At 50.4% G+C, this 25586-nt stretch overlaps 9 protein-coding genes across 9 annotated transcripts; 4 read left to right on the top strand and 5 right to left on the bottom strand.

Moving 5' to 3' along the window:
* Positions 1-17: 17 nt before the first annotated feature.
* Positions 18-1183, bottom strand: BO94DRAFT_532749 (uncharacterized protein). The gene has a single exon (XM_025611187.1). The coding sequence runs from the start codon at positions 721-723 to the stop codon at positions 475-477; it is 249 nt and encodes an 82-aa protein (XP_025470566.1). The 5' UTR covers positions 724-1183; the 3' UTR covers positions 18-474.
* BO94DRAFT_511733 (putative progesterone binding protein) lies at positions 1184-2022 on the top strand. The gene is made up of 3 exons (XM_025609780.1): positions 1184-1495; positions 1579-1674; positions 1749-2022. The coding sequence occupies exons 1-3, from the start codon at positions 1387-1389 to the stop codon at positions 1925-1927; spliced, it is 384 nt and encodes a 127-aa protein (XP_025470565.1). The 5' UTR covers positions 1184-1386; the 3' UTR covers positions 1928-2022.
* BO94DRAFT_532747 (mRNA-binding ribosome biosynthesis protein NOP4) lies at positions 1988-4401 on the bottom strand. Its single transcript, XM_025611186.1, has one exon. It carries the CDS (start codon positions 4375-4377, stop codon positions 2161-2163), a length of 2217 nt encoding a protein of 738 aa, XP_025470564.1. The 5' UTR covers positions 4378-4401; the 3' UTR covers positions 1988-2160.
* A 615-nt stretch (positions 4402-5016) lies between these two features.
* On the top strand, positions 5017-5928 carry BO94DRAFT_554512 (DNA repair protein RAD10; the record flags this gene model as incomplete). Its single annotated transcript, XM_025613719.1, has 1 exon — positions 5017-5928. One exon carries the CDS (start codon positions 5017-5019, stop codon positions 5926-5928), a length of 912 nt encoding a protein of 303 aa, XP_025470563.1.
* A 1364-nt stretch (positions 5929-7292) lies between these two features.
* Positions 7293-9448, top strand: BO94DRAFT_459717 (uncharacterized protein; the record flags this gene model as incomplete). Its single annotated transcript, XM_025607851.1, has 4 exons — positions 7293-7944; positions 8051-8337; positions 8391-8515; positions 8566-9448. 4 exons carry the CDS (start codon positions 7293-7295, stop codon positions 9446-9448), a joined length of 1947 nt encoding a protein of 648 aa, XP_025470562.1.
* Positions 9449-10323: 875 nt separating this feature from the next.
* BO94DRAFT_460186 (putative longevity-assurance protein (LAC1)) lies at positions 10324-11861 on the bottom strand (the record flags this gene model as incomplete). The annotated part of the gene is made up of 4 exons (XM_025607872.1): positions 10324-10923; positions 10974-11261; positions 11327-11637; positions 11726-11861. The coding sequence occupies 4 exons, from the start codon at positions 11859-11861 to the stop codon at positions 10324-10326; spliced, it is 1335 nt and encodes a 444-aa protein (XP_025470561.1).
* Positions 11862-13034: 1173 nt separating this feature from the next.
* Positions 13035-16915, bottom strand: BO94DRAFT_511718 (3-hydroxy-3-methylglutaryl-coenzyme A reductase). Its single transcript, XM_025609779.1, has 2 exons — positions 13475-16915; positions 13035-13423 (listed from the first exon to the last, which is right to left on the bottom strand). Exons 1-2 carry the CDS (start codon positions 16501-16503, stop codon positions 13150-13152), a joined length of 3303 nt encoding a protein of 1100 aa, XP_025470560.1. The 5' UTR covers positions 16504-16915; the 3' UTR covers positions 13035-13149.
* A 619-nt stretch (positions 16916-17534) lies between these two features.
* BO94DRAFT_460233 (uncharacterized protein) lies at positions 17535-20279 on the bottom strand (the record flags this gene model as incomplete). The annotated part of the gene is made up of 4 exons (XM_025607874.1): positions 17535-18675; positions 19408-19739; positions 19794-20035; positions 20093-20279. The coding sequence occupies 4 exons, from the start codon at positions 20277-20279 to the stop codon at positions 17535-17537; spliced, it is 1902 nt and encodes a 633-aa protein (XP_025470559.1).
* A 1441-nt stretch (positions 20280-21720) lies between these two features.
* BO94DRAFT_583154 (kinesin) lies at positions 21721-25307 on the top strand (the record flags this gene model as incomplete). The annotated part of the gene is made up of 7 exons (XM_025615537.1): positions 21721-21824; positions 21871-22096; positions 22154-22216; positions 22278-22565; positions 22629-22866; positions 22922-23051; positions 23099-25307. 7 exons carry the CDS (start codon positions 21721-21723, stop codon positions 25305-25307), a joined length of 3258 nt encoding a protein of 1085 aa, XP_025470558.1.
* Between the last annotated feature and the right edge of the window lie 279 nt (positions 25308-25586).

The raw sequence follows: 25586 nt of genomic DNA, 5'->3' as shown, positions 1-25586 counted from the left end.
GACGCTTCCTAGATATCACTTGTTGGACAGGACCATGCAAGGAGATCAGACTGGTATTTTAGGTTATTAAAACAAGACCTTAGAGTCGATTGAGATTAACCAACCACGTAGCAGCTGGGGACACACTAGGTTGGACGCAACCTAGACCACCCTGCTCCGACCAGATCATGTATCCCTGTCGTTCTCTGCATTCCCAGCGACACATGCTCCATCGCAAGCCTTCTCCTCGCAGCGACTTTGTATTCGACTGACAAGAAGCAAAGACTAGATTGGGTAAACAGGATGCTGGGTTACATTAAACCATCATATCCCCCCTCATACCAGTCGCCCTTCATGTCCCATAAGCGCAATGAGCATTCAGAATTGGCCATAGCAGAACTCCAAAAAGGACAAGCCGAAAACCCCAGTCCACGTTTGATACCCCATAACCACGTGCAGCCAATAGCCATAACAATGTCTTTCCTTTCTTGCCTGTCACGTTTGGATCCCAGTGTGCATATCCTTGACCGATGAATTCGATCCAATCCCCCGTTGAGTAGGTGGTTTCTTTCCTAGCCAAGTCGGAGGGAAAAAGCAATCGTTGTCTTCGTAGTAGAGGTGATGTGATAGATCGGAGCTTACGGAGCTCGATCTGCGGTTCCTCTCATTATCATCGATGTGAGAGCTCTGCGTATGGGATGGAGTCTGAATAGCTTCGGGTCGATTACTCTGACCTGTGGACATCTTTCATACTCTTCAGGCAACATCAAACGATGGTATTGATGATATTGAGGTAGATATAGAATGTGACTCTTTCCGGATCCAATACAGTCAGATGTGCGAAAGTTTGCAATATGAACAAGGATGAATGAAGTCTTTTGTTCTTATATTCGAAGTCGTCCTTGACGTCACATAACCAACCACGGGACCCTTGTCCACGGTGCGGTAGACTTTCGTACACCCGGAGGGTACGTCCGCTATCAAACCAAACAATGGCGATCATGTTGTCATAGCTCAAACTTCAGATTTGTCTTGCAAGAGTATCATCGCGATGGGCAGCCGAGACTAGTAGACGGAGTCTAACTCTACATAGGTTCAGAAGCAGTAAATACTTCGGGAAGGAACAGTTGAAATGAGGTCCTCAGAACCAATAAGAATCATCGTAAATGAAACCTCTCAGAGTCAGGGGAGGATGGAACTAACGACAACATCACCGAGCCGAGGAAGGTAGCTGCCACTTCGACCCACGGTTACGCCGCTCCGAGCTTCCCCCGCCTGCCCCGCGGCTGTCTGACCGGAAACGAACCTCGACTTTTCTACTGCCAAACAACAGCCTCCCAGCAAGGATCGACCTCGAAGCTATATCGAACCGCAACGAATCTTAATTTCTGATCAGTGTTTACCACAATGGTCGAGCACGAGCCAGAGCCGAAGCGCTTCTCCCCTAAGGTTCCTGTCCAGCTCGACCCCCCGAAATATGACCCCATAACCGTCGAGGAGCTGTCCAAGTGTGATGGTGAGTTGTTCGCATCGCATATTTATTAGATGGGTGTTTCTAGATATTCGCGGTATCATACACTGACTGATTGTGACCTTTAGGTACTGATCCTAACCGTCCCACCTTGGTTGCGATCAAGGGAATTGTGTTTGATGTGACTCGGAACTCGGCATACAGTCCTAGTGGACAGTACCATGGTGAGCCATTGTTCCCCAAATGGGTCCATCATATTCCCGCTTTGTGGTCAAGTGTGCTGACATGTCTCTGGTAGTCTTTGCTGGAAAGGATCCCTCCCGCGCCCTCGCCTCTTCATCGCTCAAACCCGAGGATTGTAGACCCGACTGGTACGATCTCGAGGACAAGGAGAAGACAGTTCTGGATGAATGGTTCACTTTCTTCAGCAAGAGATACAATATTGTGGGAAAGGTGCAGGATGCTACGAACTACTGAAGAGAGGAAATGGGATAGCAGCAATGCTATAAAGTAGCCCTTTTCTAAGACAAGAATTATACCCGTGGACTTATTCTATTACCAGCTTCTTCCAGTATTTCTCATCTGAAATGATTGGTGTCAAGTGCGCTCGACAAGACAGTGTTAGAGAATTACAGGTGGGCTTGTGCACAGTAATCATTAGCTATTCACTCCATATATAACCCACATTGACTTTTGTGTATGTACCCGGCTTAAGCCTTTCCCTTCCGAGTCCTCCGCTGCATCCTCTTCTTCGCGATGATCCGATTACGCTTAGCAACCTTATTCTGTTCCTCGTCATCCTCCCCACCTGCGTCTTTATCGTTATTGTCAGGTCGCTTCCTCTTCTGCCCCTTGAAAGGTTCCTTAGAGGGTCCCTTGGAGAATCCCTTGGAAAATCTCTTGTCCTTCGAACCATCTTTGTCCGATTTCTCTTCACCTTGTTGGTCTCCTTTCTTGAAGGTACGTGCTTTAGCGTGCTGTTCACTCCGACGCTTGACAACTTGAGCGTTCTCAATGGCGAATTCGACGACCAACCGCTTCTTCTTATCCTTGACTTCCTCCGAGCCATTCGCAGGCACCTCAACAGCATGGCAGTTAAGCCACCTCAAACCCATCAAGGCATGACGGTGGGTATAGTACTCGATGAAACCGTAACCTCTGCTTCTCCCTGCAGCGCTCTCCTCACCGACCTTGTGGCCATCTCGGGTTTCGAAAACGATCTTAGCTTGTCTCACAACACCGACACCCTTCTTCTTCCGCAATTTCTCTGCCTCCTTCATTTCTTCGGATGCCCGGTCTAGTTCCTCCTTCGAGAGGGGCTGACGTAGGCCCTTCTTGACATCCTCCGCAAACCCGACGATCGCTTGGCGAGCGAGTTGCTTCAGATCTTTTGTGGTGACATGGCGGGGAATATTGCGGATTGACAAACGCGTTAAACTGAGATGAAGAGTTGGGTTCTTCTTGATGAAACTCTGTCGCTGCTTGAAGCTGTCTTCTCTCATCTTTATCTCAGACGGAGAAAGCTTCTTGTACAGGGGAGAGTTTTGCGGGATGGTACCTTCATTAAGAAGGTAGAGACGGCGTTTGTCGGTATCACGGACGAGTCGGCGAGACACTCCCTCTTCTTCCAACTGCACAGCACGAGTTTTGCTCACTGCGCGGGCGACTTGTAGCACACGGCCCTCAAGCGTATACCGTCCGCTGGGGTCGGAATTTTCATTCTGCAGGACGGAATGCTTGTACGTGGTAGAGACTTTCTTCGCCTTATCTTTGTCTGCAGCGGGGTTCTCTTGCTGTTTGGGGGCGTCACGAACACAGGACGCTGCATCTTCTGACTTCCAAAAGCAAGCAAAACCAGTACCGCGGGGACGCTCGGTTTCACGGTCGACAACGATTCGCGCATAGCGGAGTGGACCGAATTGGGTGAAGTGTTCGTAGAGCATATCGTCATCGCAGGTAAATGGAAGGTTCCTGATGAAAACGGTCGAAGCGTCTCTTTCGTCTTCCTTTGATTCCTCGTCCTCCTCGTCTTCGTCCTCCTCGGCATCTTCATCCTCGTCGCTGTCACTGTCACCTTCGATGTCGTCTCCCTCAGCAGATAGGTCTTCATCAGAACCAGCTTCTTCTGCCTCCTCATTTCCATCAGCCATATCGACATCTTCTGATCCTTCCTCTTCCTTCTGCTCCTGATCTTCCTCTCCCTTTTGTAGATCCTCCCAGACATTCTTTTCGACAGCCCAGTCAACGGCCAGTGTTCTTCCGTCAATTTCCTTCCCGTTCACTGCCTGCAACGCCTTCTCTGCGTTCTTCTTTCCTCGCAAAACGACGAAACCAAATCCGGCCAGCTTGTCTCCTCTCTTCGGGAGAGTAGCAAATTTAACCTTTCCGAAGCTGCGGAAGAGAACTGCCAGATCGTCGGGTTCTTTGATGCTCCACGGCAAGTTTCGAACAATCAGCTTGGGTGGCTGAGTGGCTGCCCTTTGATCTTCTCTCTGCTTCTTGAGCTCGAGAGCTTCGGCTGACGGCTTACTCCTTCTAAGGTTCTCGTCGACAACACGCTGTCGTGGTTGCGCATATTCAACCCTGATCGTCTTGCCCTCGAAGACGGATCCATTGAATTCTTCCAGCGCAGCTTTTGCATCTTCGACATCGGCGAACGTTACAAAACCGTAGCCCTTCGAGAGTTTTGTCTCCGGGTCAGTGACGACGATGGCATGCTTGATAACGTAGGATTGCGAAAAATGTTCCGTCAGGCGCTCGGTCGTCGCAGAGGCGGGAAGCGATCGGATGAAAAGCTCCCTCCTGGGCTGGTTCGAGGCCGGTGCCTCCTGAGTTGATTTGTTGTTCTGTGATTCCATAGCGGCCTCAACAATAGGGTTGACCCTGGCCTCAGTGGCCTCAGGGGAACTTCCCTTGGATTCAGCCATGATTGGTGTCTGGAGTAACTTTTCTGTAGCAAAATCAGCGGCAGAAAAATCCCGGTGCCGTTTTTGAGTTTTGAAGGCAAAAGCGGGTCTCGGGGCGGTGAGTCGCGATGGTCTCCACCAGTCTCCATCTACATGGTAGTCGGCAGCAGATCTAGATCGTTTTTCGTTATACGAGGTACGACTTTCTACTTTACTTTTGCCTATCTATTCAGTAGGCATTGCACTCGATGAAGTCTTCGGTAACTACTCATGCCAACTGTGTTCTACATGGCTAGGAGTTATTAATTCGCTATGGACTTGTCACCCGTCACACGGCATGGTAAATGCGAACCGTTCTTCTCGTGTACCTTCCTTCAGACGACGGATCTGAGAACGATGACCGTCGATGCTACTCTGGTGTCGTCTGCCATCGCTCAATCTTCTCCCAGGTAGATAATGGGTGGACGGTCACATGAGGAAATAATCACGTGGCGAGTGTCATTACCAATCGGGAACCGCCAAGACCTTTCTGCTAAGACTTGGTGGAAGCCGGAATGACAACATCAAATGTTCTATACAATCTGAGCGGCGCTCAACTCTGTAAATCTCTGCCTCTGATCAATGGCGGACAACATTGGCGAGCAGGACAATGTGGATTCCATGCCTCGAGACTCCGGTGCCTCGACACAGCAGCCACCGTCCAAGGTTCAGCAGCCCAAGCCGCAGGCACTTCCCAACAGGTCTGGCCCGTCGGCCATACTCGTCTCGACAAGACAAAAGGGCAATCCGATTTTGAACCACATCAAGCTACTGCCATGGGAATACGCGGATATCCCAGCCGACTATGTGATCGGAAACACCACCTGTGCTTTGTTTCTTTCACTAAAATACCACCGATTACACCCCGAGTACATCTACTCGCGAATTCGTCTTCTAGCCGGCAAATATTTGTTACGGATCATATTGGTTATCGTGGATATCCCAAACCATGAAGACAGCCTGAAGGAGCTCTCCAAGACGTCAATAGTCAACAACATGACGCTGATCCTTTGCTGGTCCGCACCCGAAGCTGCGCACTATCTTGAGTTGTTCAAATCATCCGAAAATTCTCAACCAACTGCTATTCGCACACAACAAGCCCAGTCGTACAAGGAATCACTTGTCGAGTTTGTTACGACACCACGAAGCATCAACAAGTCGGATGCAGCAAGCCTGATATCCACGTTTGGGAGTTTGCAGAATGCTATCAATGCGCAACCAGAGCAGATCAGTGCAGTGCCCGGATGGGGTGAGAAAAAGGTCAGGCAGTGGTCTACTACAGTAAGAGAAGGCTTTAGGGTGGAATCGGCGAAGAGGACCACTAGACCTTCAAAAATGGCCGAAAACCAAGCAATAGAGACCGTTGCGGGTCAAGAGATTACGGGAGCAACCCGGTTGGAATCATCAGAAAACGTTGACGAAGAAACACTTCTAGCTGGGGAAGACAATCGATTACCGGAAACGGGTCTAAGGGAGGAGATGAGTGAAGGCATCATGGCAGCCCTGGCAAAGTATCGAGGAAACGGTGGTTGATTGGATGATTGCCGTTATATGTGTAGTAGACCCGGCGACTTGCACCTCAGAAGACATCAGCGGCTGGAGAAGCTTATATACGGTGCCTGCAAAGAAGCATGCCCTGACTAGCAACCGAGAGATTTGTGACTATAAGTAGATTGCCGGATTGGGCTTGAGGTGATGGGCTGGAGCGCCACGGAATTGTTTCTCATCGGTATCCTGGTCGACTATTGCTCAGCGGCGATGTTCTAGCCGGAATCACTGAGCGCTACTTCAGATGGATGATGTGTTCTGTCGGGACACTCGGGGGTACGATGTCGCCACATAAGCTATACATGACTGGATGGCCCGGGTTTATGTTTAGCTGACGGGGATTACTCCTTCTTGTGGCGAAATCCTACATCTGTAGGACTATTTTTACTTCTACGAAAGTAGGTAATTTAGGCCAGAATTCCACCTCCATGTAAAGATGTTTGGGCCTGCTTACTTAGCTCAGTCACACTGATGAAGTTGACTTCTCTCGGAATCCTGAACGTCTATATATGCGTACAATATTGTTCTGATGGCTCTTTGGCGCACTTGGTTGTAGATGTGGTTGGGTTCGGAAGCTTTGTGGGGACCTGGAGATCGAGGATGACAGAAGCTTGATAAAGCTGCATCGGCCATCGGCCCACCAGGATGGAGGCACTAGGGACCCTGCATCATCAATAGTAGGCCACTAGGGCATGATCGTGGATTACGTGTGTCGACTATCAAATCAAGGGTCGCAACAGCTAAGCTTACCCCATGGGGAGGGAGGATCCGGAACGATTTAAGCAGGTGGAGTAGCAATGCTTGTTTGTCGAAAACTCCAGCTGGGTCACTATCACTCCCAGGGAGCGCTACTGTGTTGAAACACGCGCCAACGAGAACTAGTAGCCATGCCAGTGAAATCCCTACCAGGCACGGATATCTGGGGTCATATAAGTTGGTTGCACGAGATGCTTTCTGGCAGGAAGAGAGAGGGAAGAGAGAGAAAAAGCGAGGAGAAGGGAGGACGCTGAGTCAGCCGAGCAATTATCACGTGGGGCGCGGGAGTGGGGCGGGGTGGCCGAAAGGGGAAATCGGGCTGACGGCGAACATTGGAGTTTCGAACTTTTGACAGTCCAACGACATCCTCAGCTATGCGCCATCCCTCGCGGACACGGGCCTAGTCTAGTCATCCCAGCGTGTGATGATTGTTTCGCCCTATCGAACTTATCGGCACCCGGTCTTCTCCATTGCCAGAGCTGCAAAGTGCCAGAGGCCCTTGTTCCCCACCCCGGCCTTTCCCCCCAGTCCCAAATCCCCCCCGTGCCTGACCGGTACTACTTGTTTGCCGGTCCAGGTCGAATCATGAGATAATGGGGGAGGAGGGTAGCCCCAACCCCGGAACCAGCGTCGAAGCAGATTTCAAGTTCCAGAATGTGAACCCTGGTGGTCCTTTGGGTCCTCCGCATGCTGGTCCCATTTCCAATGACCATGCGGGGGACCGTTCCGCGTCCTCCAAAAACCGGTCTTCTAGACCGGCCCAGCAATCCGGTTCCAGGAATTTCGAGTTTGTCCTAGTCACCGATAATGAGTCCCGGCGCCAGGTCCGCCGGCATGCCATGCGCCAGTACATGCATCAACGGCGCTTGGACAGCATCGCTCGACTGGGGACAGCTCGTGTACCTGTCGGTGGCTGGACCTCTCGCTCTTTATCTGATAGCCAGGCATCCGAGACCTCTCCTGTAGAAGAAATTCAGGATGAGCCTGCTACTAAGTCCGAAAAGGGCTCCCCGAGTAGCGAGGAGGACCGACCCATCCCAGAGAAGCCGAAGGGTCCATCGCGATTGCTCATCCCTAAATTACATAAGGTCAAACGCGAGGAAGCATCTTCTTCACCTGCTCCCCACAAACCTAAACCTAAGGCTTTAGATCTTCAATCTACTCCCGGGGAAGGACCAGTTCGAGACCCCTTTAGCTGTTATCCAATCCCTGTTAGCCATACAGACCATGAATTGATCCAACATTGTACGTTGTATTGCGCCCCGCGTGTTGCCCGAATACGAGGCTTTTCATGCGTTCTAAACCCCTGCAAATCTATTCGTTTCCTGACTGGAGCTTACATGTATGATAGTTGTGGTGACGTACCCGTCTATGATGTATAAGTTCGCCAACTCGATTGCAAATAATCCCATGATGGAAATATTCCGGCAATTTGCACTACATGATGGCCTACCATTCCAGGCCATGCTCGCTATTGCTTCGAAACACCGCGCGGGCGTCGAAGGCAAAACAGAGTCCGTCCAAAGTCTGACCCATAAGATGCGAGCGCTGCGGTTAATGAACGAGCGCATCCAAATGGACTCTACTGGGCAGTATGATGGAACCATCTATGCTGTAGCCACAATGGCTGTCATCGAGGTACCGTGGCTCGCTGCATCTTATTATATATGAAGTTGACTGACACCCTGGAGAAATGGTCCAAGGATGCGTCCATAGAGCGGATGCATTTCAGAGGATTGGCTTCAATGATTCGAAGTCGAGGAGGGATGCAAGGCATGCGGTTCTCCAGTCCCTTCCTAGAGAAAGTGCTGTATTGGTAATTTGCTTTGGCTGCTTTTACCCAAGATATCGGTTAACATTGTCCAGGGTGGATTTCAGTTGCGCCTCAAAAGCGATCGTCAGCACCTCTTTGCCCTGGACTGGGTCTATCTTGGAGACTCCACCCCTCGAATTTGTCGATCCGACTGTACATCTCGCAGTCCTCCACGACTCGGCCACTGCAGAAGACTCCGAAAGTCTTTGCGAACTGTTCCGCGCCTGTGAAGACTTCTTACGATTTTTTCGTCGTCTCCGTGAACTAGAACGCCTGGCCCTGGATGCTCATTGCACTCTAGTACCAAATACCACCCCTCGACGCGCCAAATATTTCAGCCCAGGCACGCCACTCTATACGATCCTCACTATGCTTCCCGATTATGATCACGGGATCCGGGATATCCGCTTCATCGACGAATACACCTGCATGGCTTGTCTCTTCTTCCTCGCCATGGCACTCTACGACTGTTACCTGAACTCAACCTGCCTCGATAGCTACCTGGACTGGCTAAGTAAGGAGATCAAGAAAATCAACCCCTTCACCAACCCCAGCATCACCTCCGTGCTCTGGCTCTTCCTCAACAACGGCGGCTTTCCCCCAAACGACCCCGGAGATACGGGCTCCCGGTGCTGGATCGTTTCACGCATGGTACGAATTGCCAAGCGTCTCGAATGGAAACGCCATGGCACCATCTGGGACCGCCTCCGCCAAGTCCTCATCGACTTCATTGTCACCCAACAAGAGTGCGCCCTCGGATCCCACCACATCGATTCCGACGCCCTCGCAGCCCGCGAACAAAAACGCCTTCGCGACCAAGACTCCCCCGATTACTTCTGGAATGAAGCCCAGATGCGCGAAGATATCCTGAATCTTACCCTATCCTCTGTTACGACCCCCAGCGTGGGAGATATGAATATGCCTGTTTTCACGTAACTTTGAGTTTCTCATATACGGCTTTTGGTTTTACCTATACTGCATTCAAGCTCACTGGGCGTTAACTTCATATGTTGGGCGTGTGCGTGCTAATAATAATGAGACAAGATAGATGATCAACGGACGGGATGGACGGTGTTTGGGCGTCCTATGGGATGAAAATAAGTATCCCACTAGGTAGATGGGAAAATCGGGGCTTGTTGGATTTTGGTCTAGAATGGGATAGATGAAGACAGGCAGGTAGAAATTATAATGAACGGGGAATGAAGATTAGAATGGATTGAAGTGGATTGAATTGTCATAACAAAAGTGATACATCTTACTCATAGTGTCTACTATAACGTAAGACATAAATAACGTGAAAAGATGTGTCTAAGCTCAATTCGTAAGCATCTATCTATCGTTGAGGTTATCATACAAGTGTTCATCAACCAGTGGGTATTGTATTACGTCCCTAAACCACAAAAACAGCAACCCTCGATAGGCGGGCATCAACATGGATCGACCAGCAACATCATCTAATATAACTGAATAAGAGCAACGACAGCAGCCTCAAGCATATAAAAATGATCATCATGCACTCCGTATCAACAGACCAGGGGGGTGAAAGGAAAATTCAATGCAAAACAAATAGAACCACTACCAATCAAGTTCAATGGTATCAAACGCAAAGACAAGATGAGAACCTGCTGAAAACTGAAACATATGAATGGTTAGAACTTTTCCCATGCGAACCGTATTTATTTCTCTTTCGTTTCGTTTCTTTTGCTAGTGATGTCTTGATATCCATCGATATCAGCATTTCAGCATGTCCATATCCACATCCATGATATCATTAGAAAAAGAGAAATGCAATGACAATGACAATAGAGCGTCTAGGTGGGTTTGTCACATCCGATCCGGCCCAGCAATGCCTTATGATCACTCTGGTCGCCAAGACGAACTCGCCCGCGTCCGCGAGGCCGCACGTTCGAAGGCGCATTTGCTCGACGCCATTCGGCACCGGCGCTGTCGGTCATCACTGATGTACCATTAGGACCATCCTTGCCCGCCCCATTCTCCTCCTCCTCTTCATCTTCGTCATCACTGCGAGGCTCTTCGGCATTACCGGTGCGAATCACACCGACCGCTACCCGAATAACCATGGTGAACCATATGAGAGACAGGGCTTGAAGTGCCAGGAGGCAGGAAAGGAAGATCCATTTGACGGTGCGGTTCATGCAAATTGGGCCGTTGAGGTTCTGGAAGGGGGCAATGAGGTATCTCCACCCGTTGGGGTATCCGTCGGTGGAAGTCATTTCCGCCGTAGAGCCGGAGTAGCAGCCGTATGCCATTTTGGCCGGAACGTCCTTGTAGATGGACCAGCATAGTTGCGGGTAGTAGATGTGGCGCGTCACCAGCCACGTAGCCATAAACACACCGAAGGCGATATTGCAGCTCCGCTCGAGCTTCAGATATTTGAGAATTTTGGCGGTCTGGGATCAAAATTAGCTCGCGTGTATTCAATGCAAAGGCCTCCACCCACCGGTAGCAACTGGTCCACAATATCCATGAGTGCCAGGACCACGTTGGAAACATTGTAGAAGCCATAAATGTAAGCCGATCCAAAGAGGACGATGGTGATGACATGGTGAGTCAGCATCTGATAGTGATCCTTTCTGCGCTCCTCGATGTTGATTACCAGGAGCTGCTGCACCCAGAACGCCAATTGCACCAGGAGGTACCATTTCAACAAACCCGAAACATTCCGTGCGGGCCATTGATTCCAGACGGCGCTGAAGTCGCCCCAGTAGGACGAGTTTGACCAAATGTACTGCGTTCCATGGTTAGCATGCCGGGACATACAAGCGCAAACAAGCCGTGACGTAGGGTACACACCATGCCAAGTGCCCAGGAAAATCCATAGTACAAACAAGGCCAACCTTGTTCGGCCAGACGAAGCGACGTTTTCCTTTTCAATCCGTAACTTTGCGCCAATGGCTGAAGCACCCAGTCGATGACAATCGCCCGGATGCCTATCAAAGCAATTGCGGAGCTGGCGATAAAGTAGATGTCATCCCATCCTTGCACGTAATCTCCGGAGGCGGGCTGACAGTACGAAAGCTGGAAAAACGGGCCGGTGTACGGATTCAAGGAAGGGTAGAGGTGGTGGACAGCCAGTAGCATGGAAAGAATGGTCAATGAAATTCCTATGCGAACCCTCTGGTTAGCACACACGGTTTGCTGTGGTGGATGGACGAATGGCTTAGATCCAAAAGAAGGATGATTGGTTCATACCGATCTGGTTGGCCAGCATCCATTCCCGGAACGTGGTTTCTTTGGCGGTAGGGCGGTGATGTCCGCTGGAGGTGGAAATGCGGGCATTGAGCTCTGGGACCGACTGTGAGGCCGGCGACACAGCGTCTCTGGCCATGGCGAGAAAGGGAAAAGCGAAGGGGTCGGGATCCCAGACCCTAGCAGCAGTAGCGACTGTTCTGCGGAAAGGGAGTGTGACCAATGGCGGGGAAAGAACCGTCCAAGGGAGGGGGGGGAAAGGGGGAAGCGTAGAAGAGAGCTCAAGCTGGCCGAAAGAAAGAGAGGGAGGGAGCGAAAGTGATGGGGACGGAGAGGTACGTAGTGGTCTAGCGAGAGCGGGCGAAAGTGGTTCCCGCCCAGTGAGAGGGAGTGAGTAGCAACAGCTTATGTTGAGACCTGAGACAGGCTCGGGAGGGCTGGAGAGCACCACCCGCGGTTCCACGGCGGGTACCTGGGATTGATTAATCGGGAGCCTTGGGGGGGAGGTTGACCACGGCGCCCTTGGTACTGCGACGGCTCAAGAGTAATTTGGTTCGAAACCCAGCGGTGTCTCTGCCGGGCCGGACCTGGGCGGGTGAAGGGATTTCGGATTTCTCGATCGCGCCCAAACACACTGTCCACCGGAATCCCGATCAAGATGCCCCAATTCCCGAGTCGATGGTATGGAGAGGAGAGATTGGCGAGGCAAGGCGAGGCGAGGAGGCAGAGGAGGAGGAGAGGAAAAGCGGGCGATCTAAAAAAAATATATAGAAATTACCGATGAGGGGAACGTATCGATTGTATCACGTCGGTTTCAAGGCTTTTCGGCCCACTTGCTGTTACGTACGCGGTGGTTCTGGCTGGGGGGACTTCCTGGGGACATCCACAGTCCCACGGCATTCGCTGATGGCTCCTCAATAATTCCAGGTAGCCCACTGGTCACTCGCAAGACACGGCAGTTGGGACGCGCTTTCACCGCCCATGCTTCTGACCGTCACTTCTCCCTACGGTACGGTACTCCGTAAGGTTGCAGGGATTGGAAGCAGGGAAAGTAAAGTATGGAGGACCCAGCCCGGTACGTACTGTACCGAAGCCCCCCAATCGCCGTCTGCCATCCTTTCACCTCCTCCCAAAGGCTATCCCGCATTCTCTTATTTGAAACGCGCAGAGGGATCGCTCGTCGTCTGATCATCGGAACCCAATCACGGATGAAAGGATTGATGGCCTGAGCTGAACGAACCTTTTTCAAGGCGCTAGACCATAATACGGAGAAGCAGAAGCAACCTGCATTCTCGATAAGGCGATTATCATTGCATCGGATGCGATCTCTATGCATGGTCACGTATGCTAACTTGGCAGCTATCTATCTACCCTGGCGCCCCCGCCTACTATGTATACATTATGTACAATTGTACAGAACTCAATCTTCACTTTGCTGGAGTGGCACGGTTATGCTGCATGTGTGCCTTAACAAGGTGACCGGCGGCCAACGCGGCGCAGAGCGACAGCTCCGCTGCTAAAGTGGCGGCAGCGATAATGCGGGCAAGCTGCCGGGCATTGGCACCCGGCTCAGTGGGATGTGGTCCTCGGATCCCGAGTGTGTCGAGCATGGCGCTTTGAGGCTCCAGGATAGTACCACCTCCCAGCGTGCCGACCTCAATAGAGGGCATGGATACTGAAATCTGAAGCGAGCCGTGAAGACTACCAGGGAACGGTTAGAACCATCTAAATGGGCTGAGAAGGGATACTCACTTCTTCATAATGGTGATGCAGTTAGAGCTCTCTATAACCTGCGCCGGATCCTGCCCTGTCGCAATAAAGATGGCCGCCACCATGTTGGCGGCATGCGCGTTGAATCCTCCGATAGACCCTGCCATAGCCGACCCGATCATGTTTTTCGCAACATTGAGTTCGACCATGGAGTCAACATCAGACTTCAACACGCTCTTAACCACGTCACCGGGGATGATAGCTTCAGCGACAACGCTCTTTCCTCGCCCTTCAATCCAGTTGATTGCCGCGGGCTTTTTGTCGGCGCAGAAGTTGCCGCTTAACGTTATGATCTTCATATCCTCAAACCCAGCGGTTTTCATGACTTCTAGTGCGTATTCAACGCCCTTGGAGATCATGTTCATTCCCATGGCATCCCCAGTAGTGGTTTTGAAGCGGATGTACAGGTTTGTTCCTGCGATAGCAGTGGTCGTCGATTGGAGTCGTCCGAAACGGGTCGTCGAGTTGAAGGCCTTTTTCATCGTGATTTGACCTTGCTCCGAGTCAAGCCAAATTTTAGCAGCACCGGCGCGCTGCAGGGTTAAAAAGCTAACACAAGGACCCCGGGTCATCCCATCGGCTGTCAACATAGTCACAGCACCGCCGCCAGCGTTGATAGCCTTGCTTCCTCTACTCGCACTAGCAACAAGGACTCCTTCGGTAGTCGCCATAGGGATAAAGTAGCTCTTTCCATCAATGATTATAGGACCAGCGAAGCCAACCGGAACTGGCATGTAGCCCACGACGTTCTCGCAGCATGCACCAAAGACCCGAGACCAATCATAATTCTCATATGGGAGTTTACTTCGCTCAAGAGCATGCGTGATATCTGCCGTGGCCTTGTGGCGAGAAATGATGGTGCGACGAACCTTAACAGCACGGGTGAAATCTTTCAAGGTCTTCTCCAGTGCATGACCAGGAATTTTTCCACGCAGAGAGAGCTCGACAACCTCCTCATCGGTCAGCTCATGGGCGCGCTTCTTCCAGAGTATCTGCACCATTTCTTCCTGAGTGCGTTTGGTCTTGGTCGATTCCGTACTTCCAATGGATCCATTGGCCACCGGAGATGGGACAGCAGCTCTTTGGCACTCGCATGGTGGAAGTCCAACCCTTTGTGCGCTTTCTGATTTTTTGGGCTTGGTAGGGTGCTCCGTTGTAGTTGCTGCCTTGACACCCTGTCTAGCTGCGCTGAAGAGATGGCTATTGAGGGCGACACTCAGCACCAAGGCTGCGATTACCCACTTGCAGAATACGGGGTCATCCAAACTCTTAAGCAGGCCACCGACGACGCGGCCACCGACACCGTATCCACCGAAGTCGAGGAACATGTCATCATCACTGGAAGCTTCCATCCCGGAAAGACCATAATGGACAGATGGGAATTCAAATTCGTACTTGATGGGAGCCAGCACCGTGACAACCGTTTTCTGACCGCTTGACTTGGCCCTGTCAAGGATGACTCTCAGTCCGTTAGAGGCTACCTTGAAGGGATCTACCGGTGGAGACATAACCACACCACCACCCAGGCCGCGAGCCCAATCCGATATGTCCATAATCGAGTGTGTATTGCGGAAGGGGACCATGCACATGCTCGCGATGTTCACTAGAAAAAAGCCGCCGACCATGAGGACCTTGAATCTAGGGATCTGCGTGCTCTTGCCGAAGATCGTCCCTGGCTGGCTCTTGCTGTGGCTCCTGGCCACATTTTCGGCCACTTGGGAGCTAATTCCGTCATCCTCTAGCGCCTTGCGCATGTCGATGTGCCCCTTGATTCGGTTTATTTCGAATTTGATGCAAACGATCGCGGTATGAAACGAGAAGAGAAGAATACTGTCAAAGAACAGAGTCCACGCAGCTAAGAAGCAGAATTGTTCGAGCCCTCCCTGTACTCCGGACAATGCCCCTACCGCAAGGATTGCAATCTCTATGACGTATTCTTTGACTATCTCGAATCCCTTCTCGCTGATAGCAAATTCGATAGCGTATTGAATTGCGGAAGATGCCTCCTCCCGTGTCAAGTTGCGATGGTCCATGGCATGTGTCAAGATGGCCCGCGTGAGGCCTACATACCTTTCGAAGCCGACTATTACTACCAAGAACGGCAGGCCTTCGGAGAGGAGTACCATATTAACAGGAACTCCAAGCTCAACAGTGACAAACAGACCGAGAACAAAAGCGAATGTGGATGAGAAGAGGACACTTGTGGCAAGCCAGAACTTAGAACCCATGCGATACATGGAAAGGAACAACGAGGCGAAGGTCATATGCATGAAGATATAACCAAGCAGCACGATAGCAATATCAGGTGTTTGGGCGTTCTTAAGCAGATCCACAAACTCGACCCAGGCATCTTGTGCCCAGTTTGTCAGGCTGCTCTGCGTCTGTACCCGCGCAGCCTTCATTATCCACATTCGCTGTTCCCCGTGGTCGATCTCCTGACCTAGGCCACTATTCGGGACCTCCTGAACCATCGTCAAGAAGTCGGAGGCCTGGCTGTAGGGAACGGAGAAAGCAAAGACATGTTCCTTGGAGTATGCGCCGAATGATTTGGATGTTGGGGGCAACGGCGTGATGGACAGATTACCAGGCAATTGAAGTACGGGCGTCATTGGCAATTCGGGGAATGTTCTTTCGGCCATTTCGGGAAATACCAGAGTCAGAAGCGCGGTATGATCGACATCGGTGGAAATTGGAGCATCGGAATCATTCAGCTGCCAGTTCCAGTCGGAGTCTGGGCTCGTGTAGAGCTGTCTATTTCCTGCAGTGAGCGATGACCACTTTGCCTTTCGTACCGGTTTGCCTCCATCGAATATACTGTCCTCCAGTAGGCTGGTGTATATGGAGCTCACGAGCAAGGCCACGACGGCCACCGTATGTATCGGGTGCGAGGATGCGAGCCGGGACAGGGATAGTAGTCCCGGTGTGATCTTCCTCTTGAACCATGATGGTGTTGTCTGGGCCGTTACAGGTTGCTCCCTGCAGTCCCGCGAGGGGAGTATCGAGGCAATCATCCTCAGTCAGTATTATAGGAGGACCAAGACAGATGGTCTTGATCCCATGAATTAACAATCAGCTGCAAAGGGAAGATAAAGGATGATAGGGAGAACACATGTGGCAATTGATTGCTTTCCGGTGATTAAATAGCAACGTGCAAAGTATCCGGACGAGATAAATTAACAAACAAAACAGAAAACCCAGGGGAGAAGAAACGCGCGACACCCTGGTGGTAGGTAGATCAGTCAACCCAATACTAGAAGATTACTAGTATAGTAGATGTTCCCAAACCGATCTAAAATCTTACACATGGACAAAACTACCCGAACTTCCCCAATCACCTCGCAGTATACTTAGTATGGCATGCCTTTAGCAGCTAACTAGTAAACTAAGCAGTGAACGTTAACGGGCCTCCGCCTCAGAGACATACCTGACTGGTCCATGCGTTGTGGCACCTCCGGTACGGGGCCCTTCGTGGCAGTGCAGCGGTGAAAACTGAGTTGCCTAAAGTATTCCAGGCGTCCAGCAAAACCCATCTAGAACTAATTCAAGTGTGGTTATCTTGTTAGCTAATGAATGAGCCGAGATCCCGGAGTCGGCGATCCCCGCAGATGAATCTAACCACTTTGGTTCGGACATTGTACACATTCGGCCATCTCACACCGTAGGTACGGCACAGAGCCAAGGATGGATGGATGGATTCCCGTTTTGAAGGTTTTTGGTTTGTTGCGGTGGAGTTGTTGAGTTGTTTGGCTGGTGCTATGCTTTGGTTTTGGTTTTACTGATGGTTTCCTGGTATGGGGTGGGGGTGGAGGTAGAGGTAGGGAGTCCGATGGAGGGCCTGATTGTACGCATTACCGGCCTCCTGTACTGCGGAGTATACCGGTAAGCTTTCGATTTGGATAACTTTGGGGTAGAAGGGAATCTCTGGTCCATACGCTCGGCAAGTTCTGATAGATAGACGGGTACGGGTACAAACTACCGAAGAATACATACAATATACAAACCGGGCACTGAAGCCACCAAAACAAACCAATCTATCTATCTATCAATTCCCCTCCAAGCCAGCAGTAACACCATTAACATACCCCGACGCTTCAACACCCAACCGAGCCAGATCCACACCCCCCTGTCCAGCCATCGCCCGAGACATAGCACGAACGACTTCCTCCTCTTCCCAGATAGAGGTCGGGGCCGCCGTCCCACTCCCATCACCCCCCTCTCCAGCAGTAATCATCTCCTTCAAAGCTGGATTATCCACGTTCATCGCCACCACTGTGCGCCAGTACGCGTCATCCCGATCCTTGAGAACCTTATCCCTGACTACCGCATTCCGCGCAACACTAACAGCATGCAACTTGGACGTCGTGCCAGAGAGCGCATTCAATGACGCCGAAACACACTGGTCGACCTGCTCGGCTTGAGAGGGCGGAGCGAAGAAGAACCGATGTGTAGCGGAGAGGTAGATCAGGAGGGCGCAGACGCCATCAAAGATCGCGAATATAAGAGGGCGCAACAGTCCAATCTGGTAATATGAGCTCGAGGGAACGGCAACGCCGGCCCGCACGGCCGCGGACGCATACTGCATGGGATCGTAGGACATGACGATGTAGACGTCGAGCAGGGCGAGGCCGATGGCCACAATAGAGAAGGATTTGCGCCATTTGCTAGCGTCTGGGCCGGCGAAGGGGGCGGCGGTGGTGAGACCGATGATGGCGAGGTGGAAGAGGTGAGGGAGGAAGACGTGGAAGGGGAGGTGGAAGAGGGCGAAGGTGTGGAGGTTATCGAGAGAGCAGAAGGCGCATTGTGTGAGGGTGTCGGGGCCGAAGCGGAGGTAGACTTTGCGGGCGCCGACGGAGGTAAGTTTGGATTTGAGGAGAGTGTCTGCGGCTGTGAGGATTTCGTCTGGACGAAGACGGGCCAGCCGGGAGAAGATGATGTCTGTGGAGGTGCTGATGCGCGAGTGGGTGAGGGTGAAGATGCTCTGGGAGGGCGCGTGCGGGTTGAAGGGGAGGCTGAGGCAGAAGAAGAGGGTGATGACGCAGAAGAGGACGTTTAGTGCTCGGCTGGCATCTTGTGGGATAGCCCGCGGCGGGGGACGTGTGGCTAAGGCGACTCGAAAGCTGCGATAGTAGTTGATTGCCCGAGGAATGATGATGGGCGCGAAGAAGATGAAGACCGATTTGATGCTGTTGTAGAGGAGGGGATGTTAGTATTTGGGGATTTGTATGGAAGGGATGCTCTGCACGTACGTAGAGAGCGAAATCCCGAGTTCACCCATCTTTCTGCAGCGAAGTACAATGGCGATGTCGCATCGCCCGACAGCAGTTGAATGGTGGTGGTATTCCGGACGGTACAAAGAAGCGGAAGTTGGCCTCAAGCGGGCTTTTATCTTATCGGCAGCGCCAAGGTACATCTACTAGTGGCCGGGCCCACGAATCAGGGGAAGCATCCAAGAAATAATAACCTGAGGTTTTAAAGACCATGTTGGAGTGGCTACTAAGGCGATTCAACCGTGTAGAATTAGATGGATGATGATCTAGCTAGGGGCCTCGTAGGCCATCTATATGGACTAACTAGCGGTGTAGGGAGGAGTGTCACGTGACCATACGTTGCCTACCGGCGTGGGAGCCCATCGGGGATCCCAACAGATCACATAAGAAGCGTTTTCAATTGAGATAGCTAAGTGATCTTCAAGATTCACTGTCGTAATTTGCGGTAAGAAAGGATTCATGATTACAAGAATAGAACTGCGGAAGAAAAGTAAGAGAACCGAAAATCGTCAAACGTCCCGAACTGCCTATGCTCGCTAATTTCCATACTGCCAACGCCAACGCAAGCAATGTCCCTGCAGCAAAACTCCCTAAGTGTGTCATAGCAAAATTCCAGTAGCTCACTCGTTTTTTCAGATCTGCGTGGACTGCATTGCCGGGTGATGGGCAAGGTCGGGAATGGTCATCCCTGCGGAGTCCCTCGAGTATTTCGATGACGCTGCATCATTGAGATTGATCGGATTGACGGGTGTAGAAATTTTCAGAGGAAATCGCGTATTCTGCCGCATAGACATCTGTCTTCTAATAGAGTTTTGTGGGCTATATGTCGGCAGAGTCTCTTCCCTCTTCATACCGAGTTGGAATGAGCGTTGGCTGCCAGTACTCCCACTTCGCGTCATCACTTTCTGGGGCGCCACTGCTCCATAGACCCGCACATGTCGTGCACTGACACCAAGATCGCTGTCGGCAAAAATAAAGCTCTGTATGGTCCATATCGTTAGCGCTGCATCCACCAGATTTAAGGCTAGACTTACTGAGATTGCATTAACAACGCTCATGATCATAGCTAAGATACCAGCAGAGAGCACAATGCGCCAAAATGCCATTCCAAGAGACTCCTGGCTTGTGGCCTCTGTATTCAGGTCTCCCAAGACTCCAACACCTAGTATAAGCATTGCTATCGCCAATGTGATGAATCCAGAGTCTTGTCCCAGTAGTGGCCAGTTCCGATCAAAATAGCCACGGAAAACAGGAAGCTCGGAAATGATGAGAAATACTGTTATGTCTACAAGTTAGCTATTCAATATTGCATCAGGGAGTAACGACCACTCACTACTGACTCCTGCAGTGGCAACGTGAGACACAGCCTCAAAAAAGAAAAAGTTCGTTAAAAGGGAGATCTTGACCAGCACGACCACACTAGCAGCGATAATGTCCAGAAACACAATGATGTTTATCACACGAATGGCATTGAGAATCACATATCCTGGGCCAGCCAGGGATTCTTTCAACGAGGCCATCATGGTTTGATTGAAGTTGGGACTGCGCTTCAGCCGCAGGGAACTCGAACTTTAAGTGTCTAGTATGCAAATTGTGTAAATGTACCTTATGGCGATGAAAGGTAAATGTCCGTTTTGGTGGTGATGCACCTTTGTCCTTTTGCACAAAACGGCAGATCGAAAGAATAGAGAAGTAGTGACTGACCAGCAGCAAGATGCTATTTGACCCGGCTTTAATGAGCAAAAGAAAGAAAGAACCACGAGGTCAACTCGAGAATTAAAGAAAGAACGGGAGACGGAAGAGTCAAAAAGTGGATGGAGAGAGCCAGCAGAAGTTATCATCTGTCGGATGGACAGTCAGTCGCCCAACAAAGACAAGAATAGACACAATAGGCGCGAGCCTGAGCCTGAAACACTTTCAAGACTCCTTTGAGCGAACAATAGCCATTCATTCCGGCTCTCGGAGACATCCATCGCCCATTTGGGTAGCTCGACCCCTTTGTTGGCTTGATCGATATTCTTGTTGTCCTGTATTTCCCGATGGATCCCTTCCCCAGCGCTTACACTGGGTTTCGATGGTGTTGGAAAGAGCGGTGGCGCTGGGACTGGCTGCAGACCGGCGCTTGCCTTTTCTTATGGTGCCTGAATATGAATATTTACATTCTTAAAACAGGCGTGACTTGGTTGCAGATAGTCACTGGGCTGATGAAGCAGTGGGCGGAAGATAGCAATGTTGGGGGTCCGAAACCATCCGACATCTGCCGTCTTTCCCTGTCCAGCTCAGCTTCTATTTTAATCCACTATCGCAATGGGTATACGAAGCAATGAGTAATTCTGACTGGAGGGAGCTAAGCGCTCTGTTTTCTTGCTGGACTTTGGCTTCGAATGGGTTGCAGACATTTGTGTATTGTTGACCAATAAAATACACAGTCGGCCCCAATTAGTACTGGTTCCCCCAGAACTGAAAGTAATAATTATAACGAAGTGGTATCAATACATTGGGTATGTAGAGAAAATACCGTGGACGGAGTAAACCGGCGTGCCTGCCATAATTATATGTGACTCCCCCACCTACAATGGTTTAGCACTCCTAGTTGGAACCTTTTGCAATTACTCATGCGATCTGCTTTGTGATCTCGAAACGCAGTGCTTCGGAGCGAGCGGCACTCTGAATCAAGTAACTGTGAGGCACTAAGCAGCAGGTCTACAGGGATGTCGGACGCTACATGTCTTTGCCCAATCATGCAAGCAACACAGCCGCCCGTGGTGTCCCCTTATCGAGCTGCGACTTTGCGGCGCAGCAGCTTGCATGAATTGGTTAGGGGCGGTGGTAATGGCTTTAATGAGGGGAAACCCGCGGCTCAGGTGAGAGAAATCACTCAAAAGAACTGCGATACTGCTATTCACCATCAAGGCCTGGTGGTTGATTATATCCAGGTACTCTTGCTGGATTGAGTCCAAGATGGTAAGGGTTCTGAAATTCGTACCCACTGGACTGAATCATAACAGCGTACAGTGTGAATATTATTTGCGTATATTGTCTCTTGGATCCGATCCTAATATTGAGTAAGTTGCTATAACTGCACCACGCTTGCCTGTTAACATGTAATAGCATTATTGCGGTACATGGACTTAATCCCAAAAGCAAGAAGAATCACGCCGAAAAGACTTGGGAGTCAAATGGCAAGCTCTGGCTTAGAGATTTCCTTCCAAAGCAGATACCACGAGCTAGAATCTTTCTCTTCAGTTACAACTCCAATGTCGCAATCCAGTCTTCTGCAGCTGGTGTGCGAGAGCAGGCACACGTTCTACTTGATAGGTTAAGACTGGAGAGAGAGGTACTCCACAGCGACTGAGTTACTTGGTTGGGCAGAAGAGACTTACGTTCTGTGTAGAACTGCGAATCTCGACCGCTGTTATTCATTGCTCATAGCCTGGGGGGTATTGTTGTTAAAGAGGTATGAGACTTCTGAAGTTAGAAGCTGCATTCGAGCTCTCTCTCATGGTCTATGACGCCAGGCGCTTGTACAAGCCAAACTCAGCGCAATTTATGGCTCGATATGCACTTCAACATTCGGCATAGCCTTTTTTGGCACGCCTCATCGAGGAACTCACCTGGCACGTGTGGGTGGTGTGGCTGCCAAGTTTGTGAGGACTGTGCTAGGAACAGCAAGTAACACTCTATTGAAGGCTCTTGCGAGGGGGAGCCTTTACGCTCAGGAACTCTCTGCAAACTTTGACAAGCTTCTTGAGAATTACCAGTATTTAAGCTTTTATGAGACGCTACCATTCAAGAGCATTGGCATAGTAAGTTAGCCACACTATTCACTAGGTCAAGATACTGAAACGGAGACTCACTGCTCAATTAAGATTGTTGAAAAGCATTCTGCCGTCCTCGGCTTGCCAGACTCACGTGAAAAAGCAGTCGCACTGAATGCAGATCATGATGAGATCTGCAGGTTTCCCCGTGAGGAAGATGATGACTACCAATATGTTTCTTCCCTTATTGTCGAACTTGCGAGCTCAGCAACGGAGACACGTGCAGTGATGAGTTGTTTCAGCGAATCAGACTCCAAAATTCTAGCTGATGAAACCGTTCAATCCTTCTGTAAGTGCTATATAATGATGAAAAATGCAGCCGCTAATAGTAGTTGGCTGGACAGTCATGATGCCTTACACACGTAACCCCGGATTTGTCGGCCGCGAGCATACTTTGAGCCAGTTAACGGAGCGTATTATGCCGCTGGGGAAAGCTCACTCCCGGGTAGCTGTATATGGTCTCGGAGGTGTTGGGTAGGTTTGCTCCTTCATCTAAAGGGAGCTTGAACTAAGAAAGCCAGGAAAACTCAGATAGCCATTGAGCTCGCACATCAAGTCCATGAAGCTCATCCTGACGCATCGGTATTCTGGATCCACGCAAACAGTACCAGTCGGTTCCAAGAAGGTTATTATGATGTTATTAAGGAATGCGGCATCGAGAATACAGGTGAAAAAAACCACAATAACCTGATGCTCGTTAAGCAGTGGCTGGAAAAGCAATGTAAACGCTGGTTATTGATCATTGATAATGCCGACCATGCCTCACTCTTCACATCAGAGAATCGTCGTGGCCACGGTGTCTTACAATCAGCTGCCGAGATTGAAGAAGATCCATCAATCCTGCAGTACCTTCCAGAAAGCACCTGTGGCTCGATAGTCATCACTACTCGTAACCGAGCTGCTGGTGTCAGATTTACCAGGAGCGTTGCGCAAAACATGATTGAGGTGGACACTATGACCAAAGAAGAGTCGAAGTCCCTGATCAAGTCTGCTTTGAGTGGAGATTATCCTGCAGAATCAGATATGGATGATCTTGCCGGGCTGCTCGATTACCTACCATTGGCAATTATGCAAGCCGCTTGTTTCATGCAAGAGAATGTGCTCACTGTGAACGAGTACATCAAACTCCATAGTGATAGTGATGATACCAGGATGAATTTACTGTGCGAGCCCTTCGAGACGCTAGGGAGAGATAGCGAAACTCCAAATGCTCTTGCAACCACTCTGATTGTTTCTTTAGATCATATCAAGAAGCATGAGCCGTACGCCATCGAGGCTCTTTCTCTTATTGCCTTTCTTGACCAACATCACATCCCAACAAGTCTGATGCAACAGAAAATTACTCAAACGCTTGACTTGACGAGAGCGCTGGGTACGCTTAAAGCGTTCTCGCTGATAATAGCGAACGGAAAAGGCCAAAACTTCTCCATCCATCGGCTAGTGCAGTTAACTGTGCGAAAGTGGCTAATCATGGAGCATAAATTTGAAGAAAAAGCCATTCAAGCCATGGATATCCTCGCTGAAATATATCCAAATGCCGAGTGGGAAAACTGGGATATTTGCGCCGAGTATCTGCCCCACGCTGTCTCAGTCCTCAATTTCATACCAGAACTACATGGAAAATTGTTGAGAAGGAGACTGTACCTCCAAGAAGGGATAGCATTTTACCTGTGGTCCCAGGGCCGTGAGGACGAGGCAGAAAAGCTGGATCTCCTTATTGTGGAGGAGAATAAAAAGGAATTCGGTATGGAGCATCCAGAGACCTTGGAAAGCATCGCAGGGCTTGCCTCGACATATTCGAATCAGAACAGACTGGCGGAGGCCGAGGAACTAGATTCATTCCTTGTTACCGCCAGAAAAAAGGTTCATGGAGCGAACGACATCATAACCTTAACGAGTATGCTATGTCTAGCAGCTACTTGGAGGAAACAAGCTCGCTTTCAGGAGGCCGAAGCTCTGCTCTTAGAAGCGCTTGAAACAGGAAAGTCTGTTTACGGGGAAGAGCATGAGATATCGATAGATGCCATTGATCACTTAGGGACACTCTACCATGACCAAAGTGATTTGGAAAAGGGGGAAGCGTTCAAACTGAAAAGTTGGAACTGGCACAAAGAAAAGTACGGGCTAGGTCATCCCTGGACTCTAGACACTGCCCTCGATCTGTGCACAATATACGACGATCAGGGCAAGCTACAAGAAGGAAAAGAGTTATGTTCTCAGTCGCTTCAAGTGTGTGAGGAGAAGCTGGGCCCTGATCATCTAACTACTCAGGCCTGCAAACAAACTCTGCTAAGTTTCTACACAAGTCTTGAGGAGTGGCAGAATGCAGAGAAGCTGTGCTTGCACATTCTGGGATACACTTCGAAAGCACATGGCACTACTCACTTTGAAACACTTGGCTGGAAGAACGAGCTGTGCAGCATCTATTGGAAGATGGGAGGCTATGGTGATAAGATTGAAAAAATGGACAACGAAATCATCAATGACAGCGTTCGCACGTTTGGTTCGGATCACGCCTACACCCTAAAATTCACTGCTATTGCCCGGCGCCACCAAGGGAAAGATGATGAGGCAATGCAGCTGATGGCGCATGCTACAAACAAGATGGAAGTGCTATTGGGCCCTTTTCACCCGGAGACTCTGAATTCAGTCGGGGTATTGAGGAGTTGGTGTGAACCCGAACGAGATGTTGTGGATGTACTCTTAGAGGCCGAAGGACTTGGCGGTTAAGAGCGCAACCCATTAATATGCCTGTTCAGTGACAGGGATGGAAAGTGCAGAACTTGGACTCATGCTTCTACTAAGTAGGCAATGGCTGCATACAAATTGGCCTGCCGTCGCCCCAACAAGAGGGGGGGGGGGAAGTGAGAATTACTGATGCCGAGTCGACACCGCGGTACCGATGTAAAAAGTTGAGGTCAGGTGAGAGGCACCTGGAGAGGGGATTCCGGGACGGCGGCTCGGCGGCATGCTGAGACGGAAAACCCTTCCATGCTATTCTTCAAAATC

Source organism: Aspergillus sclerotioniger (genome assembly GCF_003184525.1).
Source record: "Aspergillus sclerotioniger CBS 115572 chromosome Unknown BO94scaffold_6, whole genome shotgun sequence".
NCBI classification, from domain to species: domain Eukaryota; kingdom Fungi; phylum Ascomycota; class Eurotiomycetes; order Eurotiales; family Aspergillaceae; genus Aspergillus; species Aspergillus sclerotioniger.
Note: the sequence above shows the minus strand (reverse complement) of the source record. Positions and strands in the feature narration are given on the sequence as shown.

What these genes read in the sequence shown, in the direction of transcription:
- BO94DRAFT_532749 (XM_025611187.1), bottom strand. Translation starts at nt 723, where the DNA reads ATGTCCACAGGTCAGAGTAATCGACCCGAAGCTATTCAGACTCCATCC.
- BO94DRAFT_532747 (XM_025611186.1), bottom strand. Translation starts at nt 4,377, where the DNA reads ATGGCTGAATCCAAGGGAAGTTCCCCTGAGGCCACTGAGGCCAGGGTC.
- BO94DRAFT_511733 (XM_025609780.1), top strand. Translation starts at nt 1,387, where the DNA reads ATGGTCGAGCACGAGCCAGAGCCGAAGCGCTTCTCCCCTAAGGTTCCT. An exon ending in GGAGCTGTCCAAGTGTGATG is followed by an intron (nt 1,496 to 1,578) that starts GTGAGTTGTTCG and finishes TGTGACCTTTAG; the next exon opens with GTACTGATCCTAACCGTCCC. An exon ending in TCCTAGTGGACAGTACCATG is followed by an intron (nt 1,675 to 1,748) that starts GTGAGCCATTGT and finishes TGTCTCTGGTAG; the next exon opens with TCTTTGCTGGAAAGGATCCC.
- BO94DRAFT_511718 (XM_025609779.1), bottom strand. Translation starts at nt 16,503, where the DNA reads ATGATTGCCTCGATACTCCCCTCGCGGGACTGCAGGGAGCAACCTGTA. An exon ending in TGCATCACCATTATGAAGAA is followed by an intron (nt 13,424 to 13,474) that starts GTGAGTATCCCT and finishes GTTCCCTGGTAG; the next exon opens with TCTTCACGGCTCGCTTCAGA.